Raw genomic sequence first — 12427 nt, forward strand, 5'->3', positions numbered from 1 at the left:
AAGGATTTGACCTCTACATTGGATGCATTTTGGAAGTCCAATGAGGGTCATGATGTATAGTGGATTAAGTTGCTGGAAATTACTATAAATTCACTGTGGATAGCCCTATATCCTTGGGAATTGAATGCATAATGATTGGAAGCTACACAAGGCTCTTATGCCATTATGGGAAAAAAGTTATGGCTTGTTTTGAGGGCTTATTAAGCAGTTTACAGCCATATATATATGTTTTTTTTATATCACATACATGGTGTGAGCATAAGCTTCAAGATTTACATGGGTCCATTGACATATACTCCATCCATGGGAATTGTAATTGTAAATATCAATGGTTTCGAGGATGAAACCTTTTGGGTGGGGATGGTTTGTAACAAAGTGGAATGGTCTCATATGAATGATGGACCCTAGTCCAATTGACCATGCCCGTGGACCACACTTATGGTAGTGTGAAAAGGGAGATCTTGTATATAGGCCACATACACCATATTTTGGTACCTTTTTGATAATCAAGAATACGCAATTCTTGATGTTCTCTTATCTCTCTAATTGTAGACTAATCTTCATAATCTAAGCTAATCCAAGGCTAATTAGGCTAAATCTAGGTTGCCACTTTCTTTCAAGTGTTCATCTTCAACCCTTTCTAGCATTATGACTCTTATATTGCCACCATAACCATGACAAATTTCAATTTACCAAACAGACATGCACACCTTGCTTCTTCGCAAACATCAGCTTTTGGTAAAACTCCAAGTAATGCTCATGGGCTTGTAATTTAAGCATATTTATTGTGTTAAATGCAATATCCCAATGTGCTTCTATCAAACACATGGTGCAACAATAGTAACCCATGTGGTGCAATCCTTGCTTCCATAGTTGGCACTCGTTTTGGTGCCCATGTAAGCATGTTATGTAAGTGTAAAAGACACTAGGGAAGGTAGTGAAATGGATGCAAGTAAGGCTATGGAAGATAGCCAAACCAAGGACCAAACAATGTGGGCAAAGGTTGGTCAAAAAGGCTAAAGGTCAAGAATAGCCACTTGTGCAAAAGAGACCCAATGTGAATACTAGCGTCCTATAAAAGTGAATTATTTGAATTATTGAGTCATTAATAATTCCTCTTTCTTGAGAGATGGAGGTGATAATATTATCATGGTATAATCAATGGCTCTAGGGTGCCACTAGTCCTTGCATTGGTATATTACACATTGGTATGTGCCCTAGACCTTGCATTGGTACAAATTGGCTATCACTATGCCTTGGAGACCAGCATTGAAATATCCCTTGCTATTGATATGTGTCCCATTAAAACATGCTTCTCAATCACATGGAAGCTCCATCTCATATATCCATACATCCTTGTGCACCGTTGAAACATGATGGGTGCCAAACCCACATGGACTTCTCCACATGGGGACCCCATCCTTATGTATCTCTATACGTCCACCTTGGCATTCCATTAAGGGAAAAAAATCCCTTTACATACCTTTGAATAATACATTGAAAAAAGATGGGAGCCTTTGCAAAGGTTACCAAAATGGGAAAGGCTAAAACCTTTCTTACTTGCTACCCTCTCTCTGATGTAATGATAATGCACCTTTGTTCTAGTATGAAACACTAGGTTATTGGCAAGTTGTATATTGCTCATATTGTCACAATATATATCATCCATGGGCTAATCCAAATCACCAAGTAGCTTTCTGAACCAAGCTACCTCACATGCAACCATAGTAGCACTTTTATACTCTGCCTTAGTGCTAGAAAGAGTAATTATGGGTATGTGTTGCTTTGTATATAGTGACATCATGCATGGAATAATCCAAATCATCAAGTAGCTTTCTCAACCAAGCTACCTCACATGATGCGGCCATAGTAGCTACCTCACATGATGCAGCCATAGTAGCACCTTTATAGGTGCTAGAAAGAGCAACTTTAAACTATTGCACTTCCTAATCTAAACACATAACCACTAGTAGATCTTATGTTCAAATGCACAACCAGCTTAATCCACATCTATAAATCTATGCACATCAACCTGCTTGCCACCCTCATAGAAAAAACCAAAATGCAAAGTACCCTTCACATATCTCATAAAGGTGCCTCACCGCATCAAAGTGTGGTATGCACAATACCTGCATAAATTGACTTACGAGCCTCACTACATAGCTGAGGTCTAGCCTCATAATCATCAAGTAAATCCAGCTTCCCACCATCTGTTTATACATGGTAGGACCCTCATGAAGCTTCCACATAAATCACAATGAGCATGAACCCCCATGTGGATCCACGCCACACCTTAACATAGCTGATATGACGATGAGTGCAAAGCCACCCGCCATGCTTCTTACACAAAAAAGCGATAGGCAATTCACTCATCGCCTCATAAGGAGTGGAATTTTCTAGCTAAGGGCTTCTACCAAATGTTCTTAAACCTAGATAGTAGTGAACAATGGCGTGAACAATGGCACTGGCCCTACCACTTGGCGCACAGATTCACAAAAGTTGTACAATGTATCCAACCAAACAATTCTCAACTTGTCACACACTCCCCGACCCATCTTAGCCACCCTCTTTACCATGTTTAATGTTACTAAGCTCATACATCAACTGAGGAATGGTACAAGATGAGCACTTTGCCCATGTGTGTGATACTACCATCCCCTTGTTTGATGATATGTTTCACATAGCTCTTTGCCAAGGTTTTCCCCTATCTTGATCTAGTAACATCAATATCCAATCCACAAGGCGGGTTGCAACTCATTGGACACTAATAACTACCGACCATCATGATTGGCCATACACTAGCCCAAGTATAAAGATAAGTGCTAGAATCCCAATGCAATTCCTTAGCAAAGAGGGAAGGGTATCAAACTTGAAAGATCATACGTTCACATTGAGAGCCAGCATTGAGAAAGCTAGAAAGCAATGAGCTTGTTTTTGCTTTGTGGACTTTCACAAGGCATTTGATAGTGCCTTTTGAAATGTCTTCAAAAGATCATCATCGCACATGAGATAATGTGGGTAATCATGGCATTTGTTTGCATTTGTGTGGAAACCATTGTCTAAATTTTGCTTATCATTATGTATATCTAATTGTTATTAATACTTGATTATTATCCTCATCAATCATGGACTTGTTCTTGTACTTTGAACCACCCTAACTTAGTGAATTCCAACCAGCATTGTATGAGTCACTCACAAGAAGGAGAATCAAAGCACCAAGGGGGATCTCTACGCACTTCACTAGCAAGATGGGGTGAAATAAGGTGTACTTTCTCTTCAACACTTGTTGGCCTACATGGATGAGATTTTTTACTTCATTCATATAGTTGGTAACCCAAGCATCCCGCTAGCAAACACATTGGGGTCCCATCCTATATAGACGACAATTCTAATATCAAATCCAAGCAATATAGAGACTTCTTGGGACTGCGTGATTTCTTTGTGAGAAAGTGGACCTCACAATGAACCAATCGCTTATCTTTAATACCTCACATCAAGTGGCATCCAAGCAAACATTATACAAATGTTATGGATCATGTAGAATCACCTCTTATGTATACTCAGGAGTTAAACCCTCTTGTAAAATAGTAAACTTGTTCTACTAACAAACGGTCAAACACTAGCTAAATAATTCTACTTGGCAAAAGGTTGTTTAACCCTGGTTCCCAATGACCCTAGTAGATTGTTTAAACAATGGTTCCACATGGACCCACTGACAAACGTGGCAGTCAGAAAACAAGCTCGAACAAAAATGATTGAGTTGGCATTCCCATCCTCTTCATAACTTACAGGAATTGAATCGTGCAGAAACTCGAGAGTGCTTACAGAAAATGCTTAGAGCAGGGGTGTTGTCTACATGAATTTCTTGCTCACTCGAACAACCTCGGCAAGTAGGCAATGAGGTACATTACCATTGCCAGCTACTCTCCACACGGTCTGGAGATAGCCCTCTAGAAAACCTTCAACTCATCTCTACCAATTTCCCCAGGAAGAATGCGTGCATGGAGCAAAGGCAGGCTAGAGTCCACCATTAGGTCTGGTTTATAGAAGTGCAAAGAGATACTGCAGCAATGCTTAAAAACTGTGATGCTGCCAAAGAGATACTGCAGCAATGCTTAAAAATGTGATGCTTCCAAAGAGTCCACCAATAGGTCTGGTTATAGAAGAGCAAAGGGATACTGCAACTCCAAAACACCATTTGCACACTTCCACTGAGAACTTGAGAAGCTGGGCCCACTATTCGATGACACTTTCACGAAGGCCACCATTGGCACCATTTTCTAAATAACATCACATGATAGACCTGCATACAACCTTTTGTTGGGTGTACTAGCACCTCTTGAGGCATGCAACAACAAATCATTATCCAAGCAACAGACGACCTTCAACAATGAGCTTTGCTCATTTTTGCCACTGTATGCATTCGTAATTACCAAAATATTTACAACCTGTTGTTCAAGAGTTGAAAAGGAGGCTTAAATCTTGATATTGCTGCCCATCATTAACTGCTACATATACACTAAAAAAGGGGAGAGCAGGTTATGTGCCAAAAAGTATGAGTCACGACCACAAGAGACACAAAAGAGTTACGTCATGCCCAAAAAAAGTATGTAGTGTCACCACCACAAGAGACACGGAAGTGTTTGTCATGCCAACATGAGCTTCGAAGCAGACTCACCCTTCAGGTTTAATGGGTAAAGGGGTAATCTTTCCTTTACTCCATCTGGCAACTTGTGCAAAGTACTTAGGGGGCACCACTCCATCAAATCCCTCCGTCAAAATCACTCCATTATCAGACATATACAGCTTCATCCCATCTACACCCAGTAAAAAAACAAACTAAAAGCTTGTACCACAGTAGAAAAGCTTGAATTTCAAGTATTCCATCAAATGTGTATATGTTTATGTTACGCATGTGCATGTCTGTATGGTATGTAATGTGTCCGCATGCAATGTTATGTATGTATGCCATGTATGCCATGTATATATGTGCAAATATTTTAATTTCAAGTACTCCAAATGTACATAGCAGGAATTCATACCTTGCAAGGCCGCCTTACAATCCAGGTAAATTAGAACCTCACTAGTAAATCTCATTCCTGCATACATTGGCACTTGTTAGCATTAAACCCAGATAATTAATATAAATTAAGATAATGACATGCGAGTCCCACTCCTTAGAAGAAGAATCCAAAGCTAGAGTTCCCTGATTAGCAGCACTTCACCCTCTTCCTCACGTGCACCTCACCCTCCGTTCCCGCCCTTTCCCCCAGCCTGGCTCCCCTCTCCCCATTTCCTCTTCCTCACAACCCCCCGTCTCCTCCCCCTCTTCCTCATTTGAAGGCAGTAACAGTCAAGACAGCTGCCATGAAGTCCTCCAGAAGGGAGAGGGTTGCACAAATAACAGCAGCATTTGACATGCATCAAAATACCTTCATCGCCAAGCCATAGGTACAGCCAAATACAGTTCAGGTACAGCCAGTACAATCCAAACAGCTAATACATTCCATTCAGCAAGTACAACAATTGGTACGACAAGTACAACAGTTAGAAGAGTGGCTGTTACATTGATGACAGCAGCCTCAGAGATTCAAACCAACCACTAGACACACACACACACATATATATATACACATATTTGTGTGTGTGTGTGCGTGTGTGTGTGTGTGTGTGTGTAGAGAGAGCAAGAGAGAGAGAGAGGTATTAATGTCAGTAGAATGCAACACGAGAGAGAGAGAGAGAGAGAGAGAGAGAGAGAGAGAAAGAGAAAGAGAGAGAGAATAAGCATGCTAATCCAATGACCATTATTAACTAGCAAACATTTGACCTTCTGGCTCACGATCATACAAGGTAAAGGGGCATTTGCAAAGAGAAATCCCACATACCACTAATAACACCATCCTCTCTTGGTAAACCAGAGGCAAAGTGTACATGATTTCTTCCCATCTTCTTCAATCCAGTCTTGAGTATTGAATCCAGATTGCTCATTGGTGTACCATGCACACAAACTGCCAATGCAAAAAGTCACTTGAAATTCGACTTCAGGAGTTCCATCTTACAATAGAAAATTAAATTATGTAGGTTTCCTTGTATGTGCACAGGGAAATGATGGCAAAAGCTTAAGAAGACAAGAAATCTACCAAAACACAAGTATTCATAAGTGTCTGCCATGTGGCATGCATACATACACACATACATGCGTACATGCATATATGCATACATGCATACACATGTGCACACACACATGCAAGCATGTAAACACACATGCACATAACTACAAACAAGCAAACAAGTATACCCATACGTACATACCTACATACCTACATACATGCACACGAACATACATACATACAAAGCGTACATACATGCTAAGCATACATCCATACATGCATACAAAGCTTATATACATGCTAAGCATACATCCATACTAAGCATACATATGCACATAGGTACATACAACACATACCTAAAGTACATCCAAACACACATACATAAATACACTGCATTGGCAGCCAAGCCACTACAGTCAATAATCTTACACCAGACCAGTTCTTGAGCTGGAAATAAAGGATGTACAGAACTACAATTAAAATACCTCGAATTTCATCAGGCGAAAGGATCGGTTTCAGCAACTTATCGGACTCAATGACCTAAAGCAAAACAACCAAGCATGCCAAAATAGCATCAACCCTCTCATTCAGAGGGGAAGACAACATATAAACAACAGCATAAGGCTGGCCGAACAGAATAGTTTACAACTTACCTTGATACTATGGCCCTGATTAGCCCTTATCAGGAGGACACCATTCTCCTTCAATAATCCAAATCGCTGTTTGTTGTCCTGCTCTACAGCCTGCACGTAACACACAAGCAGAACTCCACCCATTCATTGGTCAATGTTTTCCATGATCAAATAGATAAACAGCTTATTTAGAGGAAAGTCAAACACACACCTTCATTATGTCATCCACCGTATAGACACTCAAAGGTAAACCTGCATTGGTTTTGATCCCGAGTTTCAACAAGTCATTTACTAAAACATAGCCATCATTTCGGATTTGCAGGTTCAAACCGGCTGCACGATGTCTCAAAATACTTGTTCTGGCAAACTAAGAAACTCGTGTTACACAATTGAACACAAGCACCTAATATGACAATTGATTTGACTAGCAAGAAGTAAACAATCCATATATTTGATGTTGCCGTGATAAAAATATAAAACTAACTTATGCACCCTAAACTATCATAACTATATTATTTCTGTGAGTAAGTACAAGCCCAAAAGCTTCCGAAAAGTGACCCCCTACTATAGCACTATGTCATCAACATAGAGAATTATGACTGAATTTTTTGAACCATCCTTCTAGAGTACTCTCAATTGAACTATGATGAGACTTTTGCACCTACTTCACGGTTGTCCACTATCAAATGTGTTGTTCTTTTGACTGCCCATGATGCACCAGTTGGACATTAAGACAACCTTTCTCAACGGGGACTTGCATGAAGAAGTTTATGTGAGTCAACCCATTGGTTTTGTGGTGCCCGGCCAAGAAGGCAAAGTATGTAAGCTTCAGAAGGCTCTTTATGGACTCAAACAAGCTCCTAGAGCTTGGTATGAGAAGATACTCTTATTTGGCACAAGCCTTTTAACATTCTTTTCAGTTCTTGACCTTCAATCACATTTTGGTAGCTCTGTACTTAGAGCTTGTGCTTGTGGATTTCTCAAGTATTCCATTGCTTCTATTTCTCTACTATTCACTTGCATTTAGACAAATGGGCCTAACAAATGATGACATAACACCGGGACCCTAGTTTCAAGCTGATAGAGGTAGCGGACACCAAAAATTGAGCAATAAGCATACATCAATGTCAGACTTGCATCAAAATGCATTTCATATAGTTCATAGCTGTTATACAAAAACCAATTTTGTCAAGCTCAAGTTTTTGGGCATTTTCTTAATGGTTCTCAACTATGGGGTTGAAAAATGGTGTTTGATGTTTTTGTGGCTCATTTTTCTCTTCATTCTCAAGGATTGAAAATCAAGTAAAATGTGTTTGAACTCTAATGGCGATTGATCTATCTTGCAACACTGAAACGTGTTTAATGAAGGTTTTGCATATTTAAGGCTTCTTTTGAAGAAAAGGGCACATTATTTAATGTCCCAAGGTTTGACTTTTTATCCCCCTTTTGTGTAGGAAACTCTTGCAAAACGTGTTTAAAATGCATTTTTTGAAACAAGTTTTCTAAACTTCTAGCAACTATGCAATGTCTGGTCTAGCCTCTGTCTCTTGAGAGTTGCCTCGAGTGAACCACCGAGGTCCATTTTGCTAACTTGAAATCTGATCTCTCAACCAAGCTGTTGGGAGTTTGTTGTATGGCAATCTAGCTACACAACTAGGACACTAATCCTTAATGTGCATGCTTCACTCATCAATATACCCTTGCGTTGGTGTCAACACATGATTTGCTAATATGTAGAAAATAAATAAGATTGCCATTCATGGTAGTGTGGCAAACTCTAGCCACAGTGATTAGCTCACTTCCCACCCTACATAAGAGGCCGTCAGTTTGAACCCCAACACCTGATAAGAAAGATGAGGAAAATGGCACTAGCCCAGCCTATCCCAGATGTGCAAGAGCTTCAGAGCTTCAAAGACAGTTTACCATTGCTTATGGGAGTGCAAGGAGGCACAAAGGATCCGGACTGCAATAGCACACCTTTTTGTAAGGATGAGGAGGGATGCCTACATTTGTTTTGGTGCTATTGTTTGGTTGCCACAGTCGGGTCTGCAAATCAGGTTTGAAGGAAACGACAAAGATATGATCATGCAGGTTACCCAAGGTGAAACTACACCGGCTAGGTGTGAACATCCTTGGACACCATCTTGTGAACAATACGCACGTCACACTTATTATGTCAAAGCCACTTTGCACATAACAACTGAATGATATATCATTGCACAAGATAATCAACAAAAGAGACAAGCACTACACGGTACACCTTACTAGGGCCGCGAACGGGCCGACCCTCCCCTCAATACTGGAGTATATTATTGGAGTATTTAAATCTGTACAAAGTTCCGAAGGCTTGCCAGCCAAATAATCCAATGCAATGCAAGTATGAAGAAAAGTTACCCAAACAAAAGTGTGCAGAGTAGAATGTCGATGCAGGACTCGTCATAAGAGTCACCGTGACTTGACCACCAGTCTCATACACCTCAAGAGGGATGAACACGAAATTGTCATTCCGTGACCACGCACAATCAGGCGCTCTCGTACTTGAGGCTGCCTCATCCTCTCGCAAAGACTAGGGTTCAAATCCTCCAAATACGAATGCACAAACAAGTACAAGCTCACATGCAGGTTCAAGAGTACAATCCGTACAGCATGAACAGTAGGGTTCAAGTGTACATTCCGTACAGCATGAACAGGAGGGTTTCTAGCAAGTACATTAGGTAGTACAAGCGGTACAACAGGTACGGTAGGATTCCCAGCAGTACAACAGGTTGTACAAACAGTACAACAGATACACTAGGGTTCCCAGCAGTACAGCAGATACAGTAGGGTTCACAGTCAGTCACAGCAGGTACAGAAGGTGTCCACAGTAGGTACACAGCAGGTGCCCACAATAGGTACAGCAAGTACTGCAGGTACAGAAGGTGCCCACAGTAGGTACACAGCAAGTATAGAAGGTGCCCTCAATAGGCGGCTTTATCAAAGCAGATACATTCAGGTACTACTAGTGCAATAGTGCTAGTACAACAAGTACAGTAACAAGGGGTGCAGTACATTTAGCAAGTACAGTAGGCAAGTTCAATGCAGCAGGTACAATCAGGTACTGCTGGTGCAGCAGTGCAAGTACAGCCGGTACAGCAACAAGGCATACAGTAGATTCAACAGGTACAATAGGCATCCACAAGGGGAGCAGTCAACCACTAGGAAAAGAGAGAGAGGAAGAGAGAGATGGTCGACTCTCAGCCAGAAAGGGGAAGAGTAATGGGCACCAGCTTGCACGAGTAGAATGGGGGAGAGGAGGTGTAGGGGTCCAAGCCCCTTTTGCCAAGTGGCACAGCCAACCATAATTAATGGTGGGCACCTCCTTTAAGTGTCCACACAATCATGAGGCCATGTGTGGGTGCCCAGAGTTTGGGCTGGCCATACTTTTAACCTTGGGCCCCGTGCATTGGGCCAGTGGCCAATGCCCAACTTTGATAAGTGTGAGCTACTAAGGTTATAAAACCTTTACAAGGGTTAAATGGATACTTACCACCTGATCACATGCCTGCCACAAACCATGTCAGAATATAGGGCATTCACACGGCTCACGGGTGGGCATCCCCTTCCTGTGAACTAGACACGTCATAGTAGGCATTCACACGAGAACAACCCACACGAAAACAGTTTCAACAAGCAAGTAGAGATGCATGCATATGCATTATGCAATGGATATATCTCCCGTTTCTAGAACCTGTAAATAGCAAGTCTTCCCAAGCATGAAACTGGCTCAGTGGAAAGCCTAAACTAGGATCCCTCACAATGGGGTTCCACGTCCTGGCCACACTACCACTGACAAGGCCTGACCTCCCCTAGGTGACGTGAGTCCTAGCCTCAGGACGGGCGACACGAAGCTCCTTGGCACGAAAATAGAGGAAGACCACTTGGGCGGCCAAATGGTGACACACGGAGTCAGTCGACGGTGTCTTCTTCAAGACATGCCAAAATCAAGCTACGTACCTCCAACACAAAGGTTGGACACTAAATGAGAGATTATTGCTAGCATCACAGCATGGCACATATGAAAGGCTAGATGCACTGAGGCCATGGAGGGCACTTTGGTTTATGATACCCATTGTATTTGCAGGTTCAGGTGTGATCTGTAGTGATATTATCCACATGCTCATGCCAAGATTAAAGGATCTTCGAGGGCCGCAAAGAGAAAACATGGCCAATTTATGAGAGAATGGAATCATGGCATTTTTTTCACTCGATCTCATATGGAGCCTTGCCAGCAGCACACGGCACCCAATTGGTTGAGATTTCCCCGCTTGCTTGCTCTAAAATCTCCCTTTTTGTAAATTTTTTTCTTACTTGATAGAAGTCTCTTTTCTGGGGAAAAAAAAATGAAAGAAAAAAAAAGGAAGGAAGAAAAGAGCAGGAAGTAGGGCAACCTTACATGCTACAAAAATTGTATGGATTATTGTTATGATGTATTTTACGGTTCCTTTTTGCCTTGTAATGTAAATCAAAAATAAAAAATAAAACTTTCTGCAAATGATCTGGTTGCCCAATCACAGATGCATTTTGAAATGCCAAAAAAACAAAAGGAGAGAAAAAGACAATAATTTTTTGAAAAAAAAAAGTAAGAGCACTTACAAAAGTCTACCGAGGTAGTATATGCGATCCTGGTTCCCATGAGTTTTTTTCTCTACCGTGTAACCACCTGGTTGTCCTCCCGTGGCCGAGCCCTTTCTGTTGCCCTTAGCAGGGGCTCTGTGTGGCCGGTCATCTTCTTCACCGGCTCCGTAATGGACCTTTCGGAAGCTCGTAGCAACTTTCGACGATGATGTACTGGCTATATCCTCTGTCTGAACTATGGGAAAGGCTTCTGCTGCAGATCCCCTTCTGTTGCTTTTCTGAGGATCCATTCTAGGGTTTCCAGACTTTGCTGCTGCTGCAGAGGAGCTGCTGCTGCCCCCCCCGAGCTCAGGAAACTCCTCATCGTTGAATGAAATGGCACGCGTCGGTGATGGAGGGCCGCCTGCGGAGCTTTTACTGTCTGCATAACCTGATCTGGTTCTGTCTACAAATGCTGACTCTAACGATGATCTCTGGGTTTGCGATACCGACCTCGGCTGGTTTTGACCACCAAAAGAGCCTCTGATAAGGCTGGGATTGAGGGCCGCTTTCGAATTGGGCGGCGCCATTCTGATGAAGAAATGGGGCTGGAGGTAGAAGATGGTTTTCGCAACAAACATGGTCGCTACTGAGCGTAACATAAATAATATATGCACGTCTTAAGGGCCATTACCCCGTCCATACCTAAGCGTGCCCAAAGTTACAACTAATTGGGCAGGGCAGAACACACCCACACCAACTTAAAGACGATTCTCTCCCATATGTTTATATACTTAGCAAATATTTTCACATACATGGGCGGGGAGATGGACGGAGGAGACTACCATGAGCATGGATGGAGGGAGATCAAATCTTTTCACATACGTGGGCGGGGAGGTGGACGCAAGAGACTACCATGTGCACAGATGCGGGGAGATCCCCTGCTTTTTGCGAGGATTCTCCCCCAAGAGTGTGTAAAGATCCTTAATACAGCGAGATTTCACTCAAAGTTGCATTTCCTTGAATTATGTCGATAAATAGCTAATGTGGGCTTTTTCAATTGCCTTATTTCCTTTGCTTAAGCTAGTCCTT

At 41.9% G+C, this 12427-nt stretch overlaps 1 protein-coding gene across 1 annotated transcript; it reads right to left on the reverse strand.

Annotated features, from left to right (window-relative positions):
- Window positions 1–4462: 4462 nt before the first annotated feature.
- Window positions 4463–11998, reverse strand: LOC147624356 (uncharacterized). Its single transcript, XM_086819337.1, is given in 8 exon segments — window positions 4463–4694; window positions 4696–4817; window positions 5043–5099; window positions 5886–6008; window positions 6596–6650; window positions 6764–6853; window positions 6954–7101; window positions 11375–11998. Coding segments are annotated over 8 exon segments (1266 nt in total). The 5' UTR covers window position 11998; the 3' UTR covers window positions 4463–4646.
- Window positions 11999–12427: the final 429 nt, after the last annotated feature.

This window comes from Cibotium barometz, chromosome 25, assembly GCF_041138505.1.
Source record: "Cibotium barometz isolate CiBa-2024 chromosome 25, ASM4113850v1, whole genome shotgun sequence".
NCBI lineage: Eukaryota > Viridiplantae > Streptophyta > Polypodiopsida > Cyatheales > Cibotiaceae > Cibotium > Cibotium barometz.